This window comes from Trachurus japonicus, chromosome 6 (assembly GCF_045865225.1).
Source record: "Trachurus japonicus isolate A0001 chromosome 6, Traja_1.0".
NCBI classification, from domain to species: Eukaryota; Metazoa; Chordata; class Actinopteri; order Carangiformes; family Carangidae; genus Trachurus; species Trachurus japonicus.
In genome coordinates, this window is record NC_140912.1 from 11,375,100 (window position 1) to 11,396,749 (window position 21,650).

The window sequence follows — 21,650 nt, forward strand, 5'->3', positions numbered from 1 at the left end:
ATGAGGGCGTGACCCTGAACGATCCGACATATTATTTTCCTACGTCACTCATTGCGCCCCCCGGTGGTAACAGGAAGTGCGCTAAAATTCATTAAAAAATACATCGTTGCCCCCATCAACTTCATTCCACTTCTAAAACATGCCGAACAAGTTGGTGAAGGTATTTCGTGAACGCTATGACGCTACGGCTAATGGCCCCCTTGTGGCGGCGACAGGAATAGCGCTCCATCGCGAACTGCCACCTCCCACGGATTTTGCCCGATTGACTTCATATTCGCTACAGATCATCAGGAGACCGAGCTGGTCAAACACTATTAAAAGCTTTTCTCTACGTCAAACGGCGTGGCCGCTAGGGGGCGACAAAGTTGGTCAACTGCTCGTTTAGTCGCCATGCTATTACGTTTGCCTTCCACGCCCACATACTTGGTCGTAGTCACTTCAAAATTTCAGTACATGATCAGGGGCCCGCCCTCTACGCCTCCATTTGATCGTACGCTAGCTCGCTCAAGACGCCCCCTTGTGGACACAGGAAATGTCGCGTTTTGCATCGACATTGTCCGATCGGCTCGAAACTTCACATGTGTGATGAGGTCACGACCCCGTACGCAACGGCCCACATCCCGTTACCGCCCCCTGGTGGACGAACCGTAAACCTGCCGTAACTCCATCGTACGTCGTCCGTTTTGCTCGAAACGTCACGTGTTCGACGAGGGGACCGCCCTCGACGCAGCCGCCCACGTCCGGTTGCGCGCGGGGGTTTTCGAAGAGCGGCCCGGGGGTAGCGGGGACGCCGAGTGGCGTGGAGCGAGGGCCCGTCATAGCCGCTTGCGGCTTTAATTATTATTATTATCTTTCTCTTACAGTGAAAAAGCTTGTCACGTTTGTGATACCCCACGAAAGACTTAAAAATCCAGTGAGTTTTCACAGATGTAATGCGTGACATGTGTACATTTGAAAGTCTAAAAATCCTCACAGACTCCTCATGGTGTCTTTGGACATAACACAGATCTTGTCACAGTATCACGGATTTGCAGCTGTGGACTTGATATTCAGCCACATCACCCTGCTCACCGCCAAACAAGGCCAACAGACAACCAGATGAGGGGTGCTGATGGACGTCACAGAGGAGGCGATGGCCGGAACCTGTCCTGGAGCATCAACCAGGCAGGAAAGCATCAAGAGCGACACCTAATCTCTCTCTCTCTGCTCGTCGCTCTGCTGTTCATAAACAAGGCTTTCATAATCCGAGAGGGTCAATTTTTTCCCTGACCTGTGGGCATGAGCCGGGAAAACTATTGTAGTGACACTTCATTAATCATTGTCTACAGAGCCAATTTAACCTGCTGCTGGTTTCTAGGCAACAGCTCCACTGTGAAGGCATCACATATTTTGGTGGTTGCAGTGTTGAGGGTGTCAGTCACTTTTATCTTAAATAACAAAGCCTCACACAGTGATATAAACACGTGTACATAATTAGAACATCTCAATGAATTAGACGGCTATACTGCCCTACAACGGAAGAAAGGGGTAACTCAGAGTGCAGTTATGAGAAAAATTAGTTTAAAGTATTTTTGTTGTCCAGTCAACTGTATTGAACTTAGGATTCTGAAAATTGGTCAAATCCTTGCTTTTGCGAGTAGTATTCTAGCTGTGTAAAAATATTTAACTCAAACGTAACATTTTACCCTTATTTCAGAGTTACCTCTGTCTGTTTGTGCATTGAGGCAAAATATAAGCTGGCCATACAACATTGGTTCTAAAATGGTAGCAGCCTGTTGTACAGTAGGGCCAGTTGAACATTCTATACACAGGAAGAAAAGGGTAACTCATGTTACTGTGTTCTCTCGTTGTTTCCCCACAGCTTTGGGTAGTTCTATACACAGAGAGAAAAAGGTAACTCTAGTTACTGTGTTATCTTGTTGTTTCACCACAGTTTTTGGGAGTTACTGTGAAAACCACCCACAAATATATCCCAAATAAGATAAAGTTGAGTCAAGATATTTATCCACATGATGTAGCAGACCTTTAATGTCCCAAAAATTACAAAATCTCATTTTTGACAAAAAATGAGTTACCCCTTTCTTGCGTTGTAGGGCAGTATACCTAGCGCCGTCTAGCCATGGTGTAGCTCCGGTTTGCCTGCATCAATTTTAGTCGCGTTTTTTGCTCCCCCCAACACTGGGTGACCATCAGGACAACGATTTAGGGGTCAAAACTGACCGGAATTCTCCTTTAATTGTAATGATTATATACCTCCAAAGGAGCCTTTCAATGGTCTGAATCAGTATGGGGAAGACAGCTGACCTCCATCATGTTCTAATTTATTGAGATGCACGTGTATAGCTTCACACAGAATATATAATTTTAATTTAAAAAGGCAAGAACTTAAATATATTACAGAGTCTGTAAGGTATAACTTTCAAAGATTACTTTCTCACGTGTTTTGAATAGCGTGTATTCTACATGGCCTACATGGATAGTGTCATACAGAGACCAGATGAAGGAGTAGATAACATGTCCAGCAGCCTCTATTCTCACCTTCCTGGCTGTGCCTTTGATTCTCACCTGGCATGGAAGCGAGTCTATCATCTGTGCGCAGCCCTGATACGACATCACGCTGTGATCCTATGGCACATCAAAGCACATGTTTGATTAATAAGGTCTGGATGTGACCTTTCTTCTTCTCTGAGAAATGAAACCAAAAGGCCGTATGCTTCAGCTGCATGAGGCTGTAGGACATTCCAGATTCCTCTCTCTGTTTTCGGACCAGGTTGTTTTGGTGAAGTGATTGTTTTTTATGGAAATACAGATAAAAGGTTCGTGTTTTTAAGATCCTTATACCAGGTGGTGACAGAGAGAGGGTGTTAGTTGAAGCTCCCCAGTATGCCGGGGGGCTGCGTCCAGCAAATTCTGCAGCTTTTGAAACCGAAAATCCAACATTCTCACATTTGGTTGGCCAGGTGTGGAGGTGAGAGTTTCACAATGTTTGATTTTCTCCCTCAAGCTCTCTTTTCTCACTGTTTGCACAAAGACAACTCTCTATTTTCTCCGCACTGACGCATCTGTGGTTTCTGTGTAAAAGGAAATGTCGACATGATGGGACAGCCGCCAATACTGTTCATGAAAATAACTGCTCCATGCATTTTTACAAGACTAGAGGGTATAATGTGTCTTCTTCGCAAGACTACATCTACAGGACTGATTAGAGGCAACAGTGATAGAGCCAAAATTTTACTTTGACATTAAATAGCCATATTCACAGCGCCGCCATCACTCAGGGTGGGAAGCTCAATGCCATCACATAACGTTACCGTTGACATTATCAGTTGCAGCTAATGCTGGCTAACTATATTCAAATCAGTTTAACCCAAATGTCATTTTACTTTGAAATATGGCCAGATGTCCCTTCAGACAATAACAACCCATTCCTTCTTTAAATCTGTATCAACCAAGAAGCGATGAAAGGAAAGCAGTTCATCAGCCTCCTGACGTTTGTACGGCTTGCAGCCAGGGACACAGCAGTTATACGGTTTGTTTACCCACCCTGAGTGATGAAAGATGGTGACGCTGTGAATATGGTCAATTTTAGTAGAGTCTTTAGAAGACGTAGTCTTTTAAAAGACTTGATTTATTCCCAGGGGAGCACCAATATCAAGAGATGTAGAATAAATGGTATCACTTTATAATAAGGACACACTATTACGCATTAGATACTGAATTCATCATAACACATAAATGCTGCTAATACTTTGTTTTCTCTTACATTTATGCAGGTAACAATGCCATGCAGCGATGCATGGCATTACCTGTTTTCTCATTTCCTATATCTTTATTGATACAAATGCTGCTAGTACTGCTGCTACTCCTCCTTTATATATATGCAGGTTACTGCCTGTTTTCTCATTGTTGCTGCTGCCATTACTATGTTTTCTCTTGCACTTATGCAGGTAGCTTCCTATTGTTATCTCTTTGTATGGTATGTCTGTCCATTTTTAAATGTGAGGACTACGGATGGAAATTAGCTCATAGCTAAATTTGGTACATTTACATGACGTGATGTGCACATCACTAATTGTTCAATAATGTGCATTGTCCTCAGCAAATAAACAATAAATGAAAATGAAATGAATACTCATTAGTATGTAGTTTATAAACGCAGTTAAAAATGTTTTACTCATCATTGATAAGCACTAACTGTATTTATAAACTACATACAAATGAGTATCCATGTGTTATAAATGAATAATTCAGTATTTATTAATGCTTAATAATGTGTACTTATTATAAAGTGTTTCTGAATAAATAATATAAAACTATGTACAAAAAAATAATACAAACTAGATGATGATGATGATGATGATGATGATGTGTAACCATAATATATATTGTAAAGTGCAAAAGACATGTTATAAGCAAATGTGCAAATTAAAAGTTTTAATAAGACACAGGGTTATGATACAGTAGAATGATTAAGTGCAAATAGCAGAGTCCAAGTTAACAGAGTCTGGGTGGGGAGAGGAGAAAAGTGTGTATGAGGAGGGTGACAGGGGGAAGTGTGAAAGACCTGCATGTGAATCCGTATGAATATGTGTGTGTGTGTGTGTGTGTGTGTGTGTGTGTGTGTGTGTGTGTGTGTGTGTGTGTGTGTGTGAGAGAGAGAGAGAGGTGGCAGGTTAAGAGTTGAGGAGACGGACAGCTTAGGGAACAAAGGTTGCCTTCCTCCTCTGAGCCGTGCAGCCAGGGCAGTAGCCGCCGTCCAGAGGGGAGCCACTCAAATGCAGAGTGCAGAGCATGAGAACAGGGGGGTCCTGGGTTTGTAGCTTCATGCTGAACCCAGAAAGTTACTTCCAGACTTATACGTAAACAGCAACAATAAAACTGAAGCCAGGCTCCTTTGAAGGTGATATGGCAGGAATATTTTTGGTGGGGCATAAGTGGTCCTCTCAAGTGACCACCACCACTCTGCCAGCACCAGTGTCAAAGCCTGTGTCTCAGGGGACCTGCTATTTATAGGACTCTATCTTTACACATCTGTCTAACTGGCAACATAACATAGTTGTGTCCTTTCTAATTGTACAAACTTTGTGCACAGACATATTCAACATAATGCACACTTGTGAGGACAGGCCGAGTGTACGCTCTCACCTTGATCTGCTTGCAGCTTACCCCTCTCTGTAAAAACAGGCTGTCAGCCTTCTGTGGAACAGATGATGTGGTTGGTCACATTGTCATTACCTCCACCTTACATCCTCTCTCCAATGGCTCATGGATCTCAGCCTGTCTCCCAAAATATATGTTTGGCTGGCATGACTGATTTTCAACATAAATTGTGTCTGTCATATTAATCAAACAACTTGCTTGCCCTAAGTGTGGCTGTAACGTACCATCACACTAACGTATGACTTTCCTGCAGTTTTTGCAACACTTTGTTGACTCCAAAATCCTCTGCCAGTGAACATAATCGATGCAGCATCTAAGCGAAATGTGTTTTTTTTAGTACGTGAACATATTTCTTGTTGACAGGGAGCTCAGCTCTGTATTGCGTAACTGTCCCTGCTAGATGTCTGAGCTTTGTCAGCTTTATGTTCATCTTGAGTGGAATTCTGAGATTACTGTTGTGCAAACGTTACCGCTACCAAATAACATATGGAAAGTTCTTGTGATTGAACTCATATTGTGATGTTGTGTCCTGTTTTATTGCATTTATTAACTCTTCAACTCATTTTTCCCCCTTGAAACACAAGAAAATGAAAACAGCACACTGTGTCCCTTTACTGTGTTGTCATATGTAAAAGTCATGATCTTGATTAGTCTTCAAATTCATCTGCTCCCTATTTCAACTCTAATAAAACCTTTTGCTCCTCGGAAACAATAACTTATAGATTGTGTGCTGACCCCAGCAATATGCTGACAGCAGAGACTGCACGTAGACAATAGGCATACAGCTGTGTGCAATTTATTGTGAAGCAAAACAGCTTCGATGGCAATGTATTTGGACAAGAATAATAATAATTAAAAAAAACTAAAAAAGACAATATGTTCAGCAAACTTCCTCCGGATGGGTTAAAATGTTACAGAAAACCATGACAATGTCCTCATAGGCTGTCATGTTACTTTGTTGTTGTTGTAGGTTTTTATAATTACTCAACATACAGCCTTCTTCTCATAGCCAGGACTGCTTTTATCATCTTGGATGTGTATTGTCTTGGACAATAAACGTTTGATCGAGTTCCAGATTTTGTGTACCGGCATATTTAGACCTGCTTGTTTGCATGAATTGAGTGCCCACCGGGGAGTGATTAAAGGACACAATACTACGCAGAATGAGTGTTATGTTCAAGGCCGATGGAAGGGGAACAATGGAGCAGGAAGAGAGAGGCAGCGTTGTGATTGAGGGAGAAAATGCTGAGACGCTGAGTTTGCCTCGTCTCGTCAGACTTCGCTGATCACCGTGTTGCGAGAACATCCTGTCGTAAATACTCACACTCGTGTCTAATCTTCTAGGAAGTCAGTGTAGTCTCCTTCAGCCAAAAACTTGCACATCTCCTTTTGTTCAGAGTCAACATTGCTGTTGGAGAAGAAACTCTACAAACATTTCTCTTCTCCGTAAACACGTCTGACTTTTGTTTTTTGGTCTGTTTTGTTTACACTTGCCTGCCATTGCCAATAAGAGTTTTCTTTGCATGGTTGAGTAAGGGCCGAGGTGTCAGGTGGACGGAAGCCAGCTGTGGACACAATTGCTCAGATAGAAACGGAAAACAGGACTTGTTTCCCGTAAGGAAAACATGGTGGTTGTTTACTAGGAAAGGAAGTGTCTCATCATGATGCAAAATGTTTTTCTAGTCTAAAGAGTGCTTCAGCTAGAGAGCCATTAATCACAACCACTGTTTTTTTGTCCACAGTATTGATACACAAAACACACAAAGGGACACACAAAGGATATGAGAGTCTAAGTCAGACTCCTCCTGCACCCATTTTTCTTCCTTCGGTCCATTCATCTCTCCTGCAGCTCGGTAGCGTATAAGAGAACATATAGTGAAATAGATTTTCTGATTGATTTTCTACCTTTCCTCTGTGTCACTCCACAGTAAACATCCATGTGTAAAGAAAACCAACTGTTAAACTGATGAATTGATACATGTAGGACACAGAAATGTATTGAATGGAAAGGAATGTGTGTTTTTCAGAGAGCAGAAACTTCAGTGTTGAACTGGTACAAAGAGCCTCTTTTATGGCAATGCTGCTTTTTTATGATAATATGATCTGTCTGTTTTCTGGCTGCTTGAGTCAAAGTCTCTGGAGAGACTCCATCACTGCCTTCTTAAGTATTTGTTCAGTCTAGACTCTGACTGATGACCTTAGCCTAGATCATGTTAGCATGGACCAGCCTTTCTCAGGCATTTTAATGATTGGCATGTCTAATGAGATGCAGAGCGAGTGCTGGACTGGGAATTTGAGATATGTCCATCAGACCCACAGCGCTATTCCTTCCAATCTGCCTCAAGTAGAGCTTGTAGCTGCATGATCCCTGTTGATTCCAAACAATGCTGCCAGGTACTGATTTTATTCTTTTTTCACCTGTATTTCCTTCAGGAAATGCATTCTCTTTTATAAAGCTGACAATGCCCCCATACGTGGTGCTGTAGGTGTGGATGCTTCCTCTTAGTAAGGAGGCTGTTGCTATGAAGGAAACTTTAAGAAATACTGTACACTGGGGCGGTGCGTGGCGCAGTGGTTAAAGCGGCCGCCCCATGTAGAGGCTACAGTCCTCACCACAGGTGTCCCCGGTTCAAGTCCCGCGTCGGGCAGACCTTTCCTGCATGTCATTCCCCATCTCTCTGCCTCCCCCTTTCCTGTCTATCTCTACTGTGGACTATCGAATAAAGGCAAAAAGCCAAAAAATATACTTAAAAAAAGAAATACTGTACACTACCAGATTGATACCAAATAATAAATCATGTCAGATCATGTTATCTGTGAGAAGGGATGAAATCCATCCAATCCAAAGACCACAAATACTATTAAGTGACGTGCATTATTGCATTACACAGCTGTGACACAATTTTCAGGAAGACACAGAAGAATGAAATGACTCACTATAATTATAATCACATTATGTTGCTGTCTAATAGACGGCCTCAGTGTCAGTTTACCCAAATTACAACGGCAACAAAAAAGCCTTTTCACTTTTTCCCCTATATCTGCCGTCCGGACCTCTTTGATTTATAGCTCCCCATCAATGAGATGGACATGAGGTGGATTTTTGTCTGTTTTGCTCAGGACAGTAAAAGAAAAAATTGAAAGCAAAGCTTCGTTCCAGGAAAATTTTCAGTTACTCTCCATCTCATTTCTTCAGCTCGCCGTAACCACTTTTCTTTGGATCTGGTCTCTCCCAGTGAAAGTTGCCCTGTGAAAACCGTCGACTGTGTACTTTGTACAAAGTCCAGGGCAACAGAGACGTTGTTTCTATAGAGACGTGGTTGATGTGAAAAAATAGTCACACTTATTAGTAATAGTTCAATGTCAGGCTGACAGTTAGACCACACTCGTGTCAGCATGGTAAGTATGAGGGTTCAGCCAGCAGCTCATAAACTCAAGTTAACATGAAGGAAAATCTATCTACTAACAAATCTTAGTAATTAACACTTTATACCTCATTTGTTTGATTTATCATGTCCAGATAGAGACAGACTTGTTTGGTAATGTGCATAATCTGTTCCTTTAATGAAAGAATCATGTTGCTTTAATCCAGCAACACACTGCACTAACAAGTTTACATGATGAGACACTACAAAATGATCTGTTGTCCAAATTCTGTGGAGATGGATGACTTGTTTAGTAACCCCCCATTAACAACATTGTTGCCTCATTCACGTCATTTTCAATGGAAAGGTCGCACAGTTGCACAATCCCAGATCTTGGCAGGTTTCTAGAGCTCAGATTGGCTGCAGATAGAAGTGCAAATTTACTCAATCCTCAGGATAACAAACACCAGAGATCGCTACGGCTGTGTAGCAACTGCATGAAGCGGCAACATCTGTGTTGTGGCTGAGAAAAGAGGAGACGAAGCCAGCGTGGTGTTCAGAACATTAATACATATATTTCAACATAATATATCTATAGGATATTTAGATTCTTTTTCAATGTGCACGGATCATTACAGACAAATTGAACATATTTACAATATTATTCCTATTTACAGATAACCAAGTGCCTTTTATGTACAAAATACAATACATTCAGAAATACAAATATCTGGATACAGATACATTAAAATCAACATTTTCTTGTGGGGTCCTTGAAGGTCTGAGAAACATGGTGGTGCTGTACATCACATTAATGTGCAGGAAATTGTTTTTGTCTGGAGTGCAAATGAAGCCAAAACAACCCCCCCTCCCCATGTGGTGCAGGATGTTCGACAAAAAAAAAAAAAAATCAGGAAGTGTGCTGACGTAGTGTGCGTGGAATGTGTGAGCGTCTCCCCAACATTTTGTGAAGGCAGTGGGAGGGGTCTACGGGTCGGTGTGTACAAACTCCATCTGTGGCCAGTGTGATTCTACCAAGGGCCCCCCAGCAGCCCTTACACACCCCCATCTGTGTGTGTGTATATATAACATGAAACAAAACTCCTGCTATTTTCCATCTGCCTCTGCTGTGGAGGAATGAAGGCCATCCACACTGCTTCAACACTGACACAAAACTTGAAGCAAATTATAAATAGAATGCTCCCATAAACAAATGAATGTAGCTTAAAACATATTTTTTATTTTTTTTTATGAAAGGTCAAGAGTTTACAGCAGTGTTTTATTCTTTCTTTAACATATCCCTTTATATATCTGGTTCAGAGAAAAAAACAACAACAACATGGGGGATTAAACACAAAGGACGCGGTGTCTGCCACGGTTACATGGAGGCCTGTGGTCTGGAAGAGTCCATTACCACAACACACACCGCCTGGCTGCTGCTTACACCTAAGTTTTATCTTTGCAAGCATTCATGCAGGAACAGATGTAAGAAAAAAAAAAAGTGCTGTTTTTTTTGAAAACATTAAAAAAAGAATTCATGTTGGGGCTGAACTACTTGAGGCCTTGTCTGAGTTTTATAACTAAATTCAAACGAAATAATGTAAAAACATAACTGTCAGCATCTAGGGTTTTTACCAACAACCCTGGGGATTTAAAAACATGCCAAATTATGATCAAACTTTTCAGTTTTACTTCTATATCTAATTGTTTTTCTTATATTTTCTCGCCAGTTTGGGGGGAAAAAAAGAACATATGTGTGTGTGCAGAAACCAGCGAGAAGAAAAAAGAAATGTCGCCAGATTTTCTGCCACTGTTTATATCACACGCCTTCACTCTGGTTCTGTTTCCCATGTAAACAGCTTGGTCTGCATAACTGGAGTCTGAGGGACCTTTTCAGTCACTGTCAGTCAAGTTCAAAGTTAGGATGAGCTCGTACTGTTTGTGTACCTTGGTGCCACTGCTAGACATGTGTTCACCCTCTGTAAACAGACTCGTCTGGCTGCATGTTTACTCCGTCTGAATGGAGGTCTTGGGAGAATTGTCCAGCTCCCTCCAGTTGCCAGTGCTGCCCGTAGGGCTCCGGTTGGTCATCTTAGTGAGCAGCGTGGTCCTGCGGATGCTGCTGTCCGAGTCCTCCTTCTTGAAGTCGTGGTTCTTTTTGTGGCAGCAGGAGAAGCAGTGCACAAAGTCCTGGAGGAGGTGACCGCTGAAGATCATGTATATCCATGGGTTGCAGCAGCTGTTGAGACTGGCAAGGAGCGCAGACAGGGTCACCGCTGTGTTCTCAGAATCTGGAGAACAGAGAGAAGGAAAGGGAAAAGGGATGATTAATCTGCAAAACATCTGGTCCAGACTCGGCTGCAGAAATGCCTGACTAAGTTAATTCATCTGGTGTTGGTGTCATGTACATTACATAGAGAACATTTGTCAAATGAACAAGTTCATAAAGGTGTCAACAGTTTTATAATTTTGAACCAAGGGGCCAATTTCTGAATTATAGTAAGAATAATCTGCCTGGTAGATACAGTGACTCTATTACTGTATAACAACATCATTCAGTTTTTTTTTTTTTTAAGTAGCTACAAGATTAAACTTGGTATTTAGTTAAATGCAGCTGAGACTGAAGAGAAAGATATTCCCTGACTTCACCACCGTGGAACCTTAATCTAGCAGACCAGTGATATGGAGCTTGTAAATAAAATTGTTTTAATGTTCCGGATAACTTTTGTTTACAATCATTTTACCATAAACTTTTGATATTTTTTTGTGTGCCAAATCATTCCGTGCATAAACGCATTGCGCACTTGGATCGGCGTTTACGCACAAGTGTGCAGGAGCTCCGTGTTCCGTGGCACACGGTTCCCACGTCTGTAGCCTAATTATGTTGAATGTATTTAATTTGTCAGGTACTCACCGACCCACTGGAAGTTGTCATCCCACACAGACCACATCTGGACCGTGAAAAACGGCGCCCAGCAGACGATGTAAGCCACAACTATCACAAAAGTCATTTTCACGGTCCTCAGTTTGGCTCTCGATATAGTTGTGACGCTGCTCACTGAGTTCTTCCCAATCAGCCCGTTCTTGTTCGCTGCGCCGGCCGTCGTTTTCCTTTTCTTGTATTTGATATTTTTCCATATGGTGTGGCAGATGAAGCCGTAGCACATCACCAGTATCAACACGGGCACGAGGAAGATGCCCACGGTTATCCAGGTGATGTACGCCTTGGCGCCCCAGGGCTCGATGAAATGCCCCCAGCAGTCGTACACCTCGGAGCCGTTCTTGATCTCGCTCAGGGAGAAGATGAAGTACTGCGGCGTGCTGAGCAGCAGGCTGCACACCCACGTGGAGCTGATCATGATGTAGGAGCGCTGAGTGGACTGCTGGAGGGTTTTCAGCGGGTGGCAGATGGCTATGTAACGGTCCAGGGTCATCATCACCATCATGTAGGTGGATGCGAACATCCCCATCACCTGGAGGTGCTTCACTATCCTGCAGAGAAAGTCTGGACCGTAGAAGCGGAAGGTGATCTCCCAGCAGAGCTGCGGCAGCACCTGGAAGAAGGCGACCACCAGGTCCGCCAGGCTGAGGTGTCGGATGAAGAGGTGCATCCGCGACATCTTCTTCTTGGTGTTGTACATGGCCAGCAGGACGCTGACGTTCCCGATCACAGCGACCACGAAGGTGATGCTCAGGACCATGATCTCGATTTGGGCCACCTCCTCGTTTCTCGCGAACGGGTCGGATCCGTTGGGGTGCACGGTGCTGTTTCCACGTGTCCCCATCGTTTGGTCATTGACAGGGTTGAAGACCAAAGACAGGTTCCCCCCGCTCAGCAGCAGCGCGTAATCTGGAGTGTGCATGGCACTGCCCCTCTGTGCGCCCTAGCTGTTCCAGTGCCAGAGGGGCTGTGAAGTGCCTCTCCAACCCGTATAAGGAGCTACCTGATGGTCACACTGAGGAACTCTGACTCTGCTCTCTGACTTGTGGCTGCCGTCGGGCTTTTTTAAAGTCGAATCAAATTTCAGACAGGGTGTGCGTAAAGCGGATACACTGCAAAAAAAAAAAAAAAATCAGGGCGGATTATTTTACATATGGATAACCATGACACTAATTTCACCATAAAGTTTTAATGCAAGAACAAAATATTACAGGCTATTTAACTTATAATATATAATGCTAATTAAATCTTTTTGAGGATGCATTTTTTTTTATAGTACACTGTACACTACTCACACATTATAGAACCTTAGTATTCGTATTTTTTGCAGTGCAGCCAAGCCCTTCCCCACGGTGCACGCAACCACCACATTTACAGCTTCTCCCACTCATAGCTTGGACCACATGTTGAGAGAGCAGCACTGTAAAAGTCACTCACAGTCTCACCAACACAATTGCAAAATTCCAAGAGAGTAAGTTGAGCAACGCACAGTTCAAACAAACATAGTTGCACTAAGAAATCACACCCCCTCGCTGTTTACAGTTGGAAATATGCAGCAGTTTTCTAATGTGGCCTCTTTCTTGAACCGCTGTTCTGCATTTACCTCAATAGGAATGCATTGACCAACACACAGGAATGTTGTTTTTGCCTTCACCTCTGCAGAATGAGGCCTGAGACGGGCAGTGATGAGTTGTTGACATCTGTGTATCTGAGGTGGTTTGCTGGAGGAACCACGTGGCTTGATTTATTCAGGTTCAGCGTTCAGCCACATTTCAAACTGAGAGGCTCAGTCCACCCTGAGGAAAATACTGTTGCCTGATAACTGATCGTCTTCAAACGAGCTTTTACATAATGTGTTATTGGATGTCTCCAGAGCTTGTGTGCCAACATGTGGTTCTCTCAGTTTTATTAATCTCGCTTTTGAATTAAACTGAATTTTAGACTTGCTGACACAGGTCAAAACACATATTAGATCCAACTTTTTCTGATTTACTTTTAGTCGTGCTGATTTGGTTTTCACACCTGATCCATCTGCGGGATTTCAGCTTCGTCTCTACACTGGAGGTGGACAACTTTTTGTCATAGCACTGAGGATCACATTGGAAATATTCATCAATAACATCTTCTCCAAAATGTCTCAGCTATTGTGGATAATCCACCGACCTCTCAGTTCTTTTAATTGGAACTGAACTAGACACTAGACCCAGACACTGTTTATTTTTTTGTTTTAACTTTTCATTGCTTTGAGCACCTCAAATCAAAAGAAAGAAAGATAAATAAAGATCAAATAAAAAACAAAAAAAAACTGGCATGGAAGTAGAAATGTCGTCAAATTAAAAACACGATCCGCTGATATGAAATAATCTTCGTTTCAAAAGTTCACTCAAAAGTCAGTTGTTGTTTGATAGAAAGTTCACACTTTGGACACAATTTAGACGACGTGCACGTCTTCACGACTCTGAAGATAAACACTTCGGTGAGTCCATCAGTGAGCACAGAGAAACATGAATAAGAAAACCTTCAAGCCTTCAAACAGAATTTCTCATTATGCACGGTAAAGGTCAAACATCCAAGTTAATTAACAAATGCAAAAAATGTTTGTGTGTTTAACATTTGAACTTGACAACTCCAATCATCCTGCATCCTTCTGTTCTCTGTGTATCTCTCCTGGTCAGAGCATCACTCGCAGCCTCCCAGTTCTTTGCCTCAGCATCTTCATCATCGAAACCACCTCAGTTTCTAGTTGACCTGTAACAATGCCAACTGCTTATTACACTTTCCATTGCGAAAGCACACGTGCAGGCCGACCTGCCCTGGGTATCTGGGAAGCTATTCAGGTCATCTGACCCATGTGCTGATAGTGAGGATGAGGATAGTTATCTTTATTGTGTTCACACTGCATTCGCTGTCCAGATCTGCTGCGTTTCATTTCCGATGGCGCTTGCAGCGAGAGGCGCAAACGAAAGCGCTCTACTTAAAATTTCCTGCTGGCCCGGTGGAACAGGCTTAGAACTGTAATGAAGTTTCCCCAATTATCTCTGTGTCAGTCTCTGCTAATCTTCCCATCGCAGCCACAGCGAGGGGAAATTTCTGATGCCCTGGGCCCTTGACTAGCTAAACCAACCTCCTCCCATGGGAGCCCTGTTGTGTCTTGATTCCTACTCCCTCAATCCACTTTGTTACAGTCGCTTATCCTGAGGGAAGGAGGTGGGAGGGAGTGGGAGTGGGGGGTTGAAGGACAGTAGAACGGATGTCTCTTTTCACGCTAGACTGAAGCATATTTACTCCTGTCTTTGAAGACGTTTACCGGAGACGTCCTGTGCTGTTATTGCAGCTCCAGGCTCGGTTTGTCTCATCAGCGGCCTCAGAACACGGAGGCTCTGTTCGTCCATCCTCGACTGTGGATGATGTGTCTGGGCCCGGGAATCATGGGAATGCGTGTGTTGTGTCTCTGGACAAGTCAGTCTGAATCATTTCCGTGATGTTTCCCTTTAACTCGCAGGCTTAAGGTTTCGCTGCTCAGATTCTCTGGGAACACTGGAGGTTTTTCTCCTCCTCTGGGATACAAAATCTTGTTAAGGAGTTTCTGCTTTTATGAAACACGACTTTCTTGCACAACTTAAATTTGTTATCAGGAAGCTTCAAAACATCCTCATTGCACTGGTTAATTGAATTTTTTTTACCTACCTTGTTCCTCCTCATATCTCATTAATTGTTAATTTACTGTGTGGGTGTAAAAGTAGAAGTCATTTTCTCTCAATCTTTTAGTTGATAGGGGATTTATCATTTCGGATCACAGTGTGTGACATTTTAAAACGGAAAGTTTGTAAAACTTCCGCATGTAGAAGTCATTTTTTATCAATATTTTAGTTGATGGGGATTTATCATTTCGGATCACAGTGTGTGACATTTCAAAACGGAAAGTTTGTAAAACTTCCGCATTAGATTTGAGGTCTGAATGTATTGTTTATGTCACTGCTATATATAATCTCAGGCACGAGAAGAACGTCCGCTCTTGACTAAGTGCATGATGCACATGCTTTGCTAGTTCTGTCTGGGTTATATCTTTGACACCTAATGGATTCGTATACCCTTCAGTTCATCTCTATCTATATATATGTATGTTGTGCCTTTTAAACGGACTGACATCTAGAAGGAGCACCTGCAAAACATGTTTGTTTGTGAAAAGGAAAAAAAGTCTAAAAAGAAACTGCAAAGGTGTGCAGCCTGCGCCTCCTGATGCAGGGATGCACTTATCTGCTTTTCCTTTATAGTATTCATTAAAGTACAGACCTGTTTGTCTCCTTGGCAACTGGACTCCAACGAAGATCATGTCAAACAAGACATTTAATTATCTGTTTGCTTTATGGTTAAAGTTATGACAATGAACAGGACCTCCTGTAATACACTGCTTATGTAAGTTCATATATGTAGGTTTGCATGTTCTCCTTCGGCATGGGGCTGAAGATAAATCAGTGGTTCAGTAAACACAGCATTCAGGTTTATTATCGCAAAGATCCGTACCAAGTACACATTAGTTATGCAACCTGGATCTATGATGGTATAATGAAAGTTTCAGTGCAGCTGTCTTTGAAGGACAGAACTGTATGGAGCTCAAACTAACCATCACTGAAGCGCACAGATTTATGCAACAGTATTTTACTTCAGTGTAGGTTACAGTGCAGTTGAGCTGAAGTGTTGGTTTATTCCATGAAAATAATATACACAATTCTATAAACTAAAGGGGCTGACCAATGGAAGACCACAAAAGACAGAAACATTTGCAAAGGATAAGTTAGTCATTTCAATTAGTTAATTACTATGTTACATTAAAAGACTTATACATTAAGTCTTATACATTAGTAATGACTAGTTAGAGGGGGGTATTAGTAGTTTTCTGTCACTGTTTTTTTTCTTTTTCTTTTTTGCTTGACAACAAGAGCTTCAGCCATTGATGTTCAGAGCTTGTCTTTTGCAGTTTGTAACTGACTTCCCTCCATCATCCCTCCTCTGTCAGTCAACAACCAGCCGATTGAAAGGATTAACTCAGAGATATCTCGGGATCTCATACTCAACTATAAACTCACCTCTCATACAAACAGTGTAGCCATCTTCTCTGAGTGTCAACAGCGCTTTCTTTTTTTCAGGAAACTTTGCAGACTTCAGGTTCACCAGTCAGTTTTAACTGCTTTCTACAAGTGTTTCATTGAATCAGTCTGTCCAACATCCATCGCAATCCACTAAACAAAATCATAACAAAGAGCAGTAAAATAATTGGATTGGCACAAGAACCACTTCTCAGCATCTACAACAGAAGGACTAAAAAAAAAGGTTTCCAGATAGCTTCAGACACCACTCACACACTGCACAGCCACTAGTCTACTTCCCTCAGGTCTGAGATACAGATCTCTCCCTTTCAAAACCAAGAGAGCCATGAATAGTTTTGTACCTTCATATTGAACAGTTGATCTGACCTGGTTTGTGTATGCTTGTAACTTAAGTGTGTGTGCCTTTCTCTCTTTTAACATTTGTTTTTGAATTTTTAACATTTGTATTTATCTATTTGTATTTATTTTGTTTAACCCTTAGATGCATAAGTGGGGTCAAAAATGACCCCAGGGGTTGTTATTCTTCAAAATCTTTGAAATTAAAAGTATTTATATTTAAGAAATTGCAGTTTTTGTATCACTACCCCACTCTTCCATAAGCGGGGTCAAAAATGACCCCAAGCATTTCCTATGGAATTTCCAAGGAACCTTTGATTCTTTTCAACACTGACTAGCAGTATACTGTTACTGTCCCACTTACACATCTAATGTCAGCAGTCTCACCACCCAGGAGGTCATTTTTACACAGCAACATACATGTAAGTATTATCTTCATTTATGAACTTATTTTCCACATCCATGACTTTTCTGTGATAGAGTATAACGTTAGTATTATTGTCATCAAATTAGCCTACTTTGTTGTTACAAATGAGGCACTATTTAGCTAACTGCAAAGTAATGTTAGTACTTTGATGTTAGCTAGTATAGTAAGGTAGCTAACATTACTGCATTTGTTGTGTAGAGAGTGAGACTCTTAATATATTTATAATTTCCCTGTAATAAAAGCTCTGTTATACGATTATTGATGTGTGTGTGTGTGTGTGTGTGTGTGTGTGTGTGTGTGTGCATGCATGTGTATTTACTTACATATAGACATTTACTTCATGGCTACGTATTGATTTATAGAGTATTTTTGTGTGCCATTCAAACATTGTCCTTTTTATGTTTTCTCATCTGAAGTATCTGCTATAGGAGCTAGGATTACTGAGGACCTTGCCCGACAAATGATCCTGCTGCACACAGTGAGAAGAGAGAAGATGTTTGTGTGTTTACATATATGTGGACAGTGTTATGGTCCCGAGATCTACTGAATGTTCTCTGTTCGTCCTCGATTGTCAAACAGACAGACGGACACACAAACAATGGATTTTGACATTTTTTGATACCTGATTGATTGTTTTGTGATCAATGTGAATAAAAAGTGATAAATGAACATGTAAAAAATGAAATCATTCTTTTGTTGACCAAAATATAATGAAAATCATCATCTTTAACCAAAATTAAAGACATTTATTGCAAAAACGCATTGATTCTAATTGGGGTCATTTTTGACCCCACTCATGGAAGAGTGTAGGTATTGGTAGCTCATGCATCCAAGGGTTAAATATGCACTGTCACTCTTCACAGATAAAGTTCCTAATAGAAAAATAAAGTTCTTTGATTTGAAATGAATTGAAATTACCTATAAAATGATTAAAATTGGAGGGCCTGTTGGTACAGTATGATTCCCTTCTAAGAGTGGGGGAATAATATTTTTCAACATAACAGTTATTAACATAGCGAGGTCATAAAGAAATTATTCTCCAAATATGTTGTGGAAGACCATGACTGGTCTGCACTGGGCCCTGACCTGGACCTCAGCCTCCACATTCAAACACCAGACCTTCAAACCTCAGTAGCCGGCCTCACTAATGCATTTTAGTCTAGTAGGAGGGGTCCCATTGTTCCTAAGACAAACATTTTTGAAACATGGTTTTTTAAGGAACCTTAAAGCAGAAGTAAGCGATCTGGTGGTTTTGGCTAACTTCCTGTCAGCCGATGGAGTTAGCAGTCCCCGCCCTCGTCATGGATCTATTGGTCCTCGTCCCTACGTCACCACATTCACGCGCATCCCTTGGCTGCACACACAGAGAGGACCGCCCCTTTATGCCGTTCTCTCTCCTCATTGGATAAAGGTTGTAGGATACAAGGAAAGTTTTCTCCTCGGCTTACAGCAGAGCAGAGTGACTGACAGACCCGTGTTTCGGACCAAACACTCTATGTAAGTGATTGCAGTCGGAAGATAGAACTATTTAAGACTTATATTAACACAAATATTCTGCTTACTTCTGCTTTAAGAAGTAAGTGGAATGTTTGTGTTAATATAAGTCTTAAATAGTTATATCTTCCGATAGCAATCACTTATATAGAGTTTTTGGTCTAAAACACGGGTCTGTCAGTCACTCTGCTCTGCTGTAAGCCGAGTAGAAAACTTTCCTTGTATCCTACAACCTTTATCCAATGAGGAGAGAGAACAGCATAAAGGGGCGGTCCTCTCTGTGTGTGCAGCCAAGGGTTGCGCGTGAATGTGGTGATGTAGGGATGAGGGCGGGGACTAACTCCATCTGCTGACAGGAAGTTAGCCAAAACGACCAGATCGCTTACTTCTGCTTTAAGATTTTTGCTTGTTGCCCGGGTCAACTAATATCCCATGGGGGTTTTTTGGCAGGCATTTTGAATTTATGTCCGCACGAATGGCTAAAACGCCAATTTTCACAACTCCTAAACCAGACATCATACAAAGACAAATGAACACACTTTCTCTGATAATTTTGACAGCAGGAATCAAATGGAAAGGTCACTGAGATGGTAAAACCACTCTCTATCAGAGAAAAATGAACTCTCATGTAGTATTTTAGTATACATTTTAGTAAAAAAAAAAAATTTTAGTCCATAATTTCTCCCTTTTAATAATTCCAGTTGGCGCTGCCTTTTAGGCCAATGGAAAGCCTGATTATAGTCACTTTTCCAACGTGTAACGTACAGTATTTGTGGCTGAATAGGAGCAAATGTCTGCGATCAGGGGAGATGCCCCCCCTGAAATGTTCATGGGGGAAATGTTTAGGTGCTTAGATGTCTCACATTGAAATACACACAGGTCTTGAAATGATCACAAGCTAAACAGATATACACACAGGTAACACTACAACCAAATGAACCTAATGAACTAATATTTTCTATTGTTAGGTGTTTGCACCACACAAAAGTACAAAGACCTGACACAGTTGCCGTGCATTTTTAACACCATTTAATATTATTCATTTCACCATAGATGTGCTTCAGGTGTCGAAAAGAAAATCATTTTATTCTCTTTTTATTACAACATAAGGTTATTCTCATATTGTTTTTCCAGCTTTCTTGACATAAGACCAACTTATGTGTTAACAACTTAGGAGAAATGATGAGTGTGTAATGGAAACTTTCCAGCAGGTCTTCCCTCATTATTGTGGGTGGTAATATTTTTGCTGTGATGTGAAACCATTCATATATCCACTGGAAAGGAAAACACGTGAGATGTTTTTTTTTTTTTTTTTTTTTGTCTCTTTCAGGGTTATAGATAATCTACTCAGGCAATAAATAGCCAGGCTGAACCTAATGGTCTACACTTTCTCAATGAGCCATTCAGATGTTTGCAACCATTTCCTCAGCTGGAGGCAGGCTGCAGATCCACTTGTCCTGCTTAATGACCAGTTGTTCCATTCTTGTACAGACATGAGAGCTCGTTCCTGTCTTTAACAAGAAGCCTCATTAGCCTCATATCTCAGTGCATCTTAGTTTTTTTTTTTTTTTTTGCATAATCCATTACTATAGGGCTATTAATTAGCAGGTGTATACTTTCTAATATACATTGTAGAGTAATGATACGTTGTAATAGTATTTTCATTTCTCTAAAGGTTTGAATAGATAGACTGGTACCTGTCGGTTGTAACTACCCTAAGCAGAAGAGACAATGGATGGATGGATGGATGGATGGATGGATGGATGGATGAAGAGTAGAAAAGAAGTGAAATTAGGTTTTTGAGTTTGAGAATTTCTATTTAAAATGCTCTAATTGAACCAACTCTATACAAAACAACGACATACATGAATAAATTAACACATCAAATGCAAACGCTTCCATGCATGCATGTTCATCAGGGGTGCCAAACTCAATTACACAAGGCACCAAAATTGAACACACTCAATGAGCACGTCCATCCCTCACTTGGAGAGTGAATGAAAGCAGTCTTACAAAGTCACTGGTGTTTGTAGGTCAGCGTACTGTATGTCTTCGACCTTGGATTTCATTCAGGCTCGGTGGGTTGTTCACTAACTGAAAGGTCGGTGGTTCAATTCCCAGCTACTCCAGTCTGCATGTGTCCTTGGATATACACTTGCCTACATTTGCCCCCCTGTGTACTGTATGAGTGTGTGGTGATTAGCTTTCAAGCGCTGTATAAATGTGTGTGTATGAAAGGGTGAATGTAACAACCAGTGTAAAGCGCTTTGAGTGGTTCACTAGAAAATAATTATATAAGTGCAAATCCTTTTACCATTCAGCTTGTTTCCAGGAGTTCACTCTTTAGCTGAGATTTAGCAGGTGGCAAGTGGCCTCTGCCTGTCACTGCCTTACACAGGTCATTTGTCTCTGCTGCTGAATGTGGTCCCTTGACAGGAGTGGGTCACAAGGCCATGGTTGCGTTTTTACAGGTTATAATGTGCACTAAGAGCAGTGCTAAATCTTCAGGGCAGAATGGAGGGTTCAGAGAGTTGCAATCAGTACTTAAGTGTTTCAGCTTTTCCTCTAGACTGGTAAGCTAACTGCTAATGCTAATGCTTGGCTACTGTATATAGGCTACGTGTAACAGTAAAACTTAAAAGAGTTGCTACACTGGCCTGTGGGTCATGCTGCTTCTAATTAATGCTGGGCCATTAAGGGGTTAAATGAGACGCAGAAGGCCATTTAATGAGTTCCATATATTTTGGGCATAGAAACTTTTCCTTAGTATAAAAACTGACCAATGATCATCAGTCTTTGTAAAACCTTTCAGGAAGTTT

General features: G+C 41.6%; 1 protein-coding gene across 1 annotated transcript; it reads right to left on the reverse strand.

The window, feature by feature from the left end:
- Positions 1-9,075: 9,075 nt before the first annotated feature.
- Positions 9,076-12,506, reverse strand: LOC146985629 (arg8-vasotocin receptor-like). Its single transcript, XM_085778718.1, has 2 exons — positions 11,440-12,506; positions 9,076-10,816 (listed from the first exon to the last, which is right to left on the reverse strand). The coding sequence occupies exons 1-2, from the start codon at positions 12,386-12,388 to the stop codon at positions 10,533-10,535; spliced, it is 1,233 nt and encodes a 410-aa protein (XP_085634844.1). The 5' UTR covers positions 12,389-12,506; the 3' UTR covers positions 9,076-10,532.
- Positions 12,507-21,650: the final 9,144 nt, after the last annotated feature.

Coding starts and splice junctions, on each gene's coding strand:
- LOC146985629 (XM_085778718.1), bottom strand. CDS start 12,388: ATGCACACTCCAGATTACGCGCTGCTGCTGAGCGGGGGGAACCTGTCT. Junction 10,817..11,439: donor TGACAACTTCCAGTGGGTCG/GTGAGTACCTGA, acceptor TCTGTTCTCCAG/ATTCTGAGAACACAGCGGTG.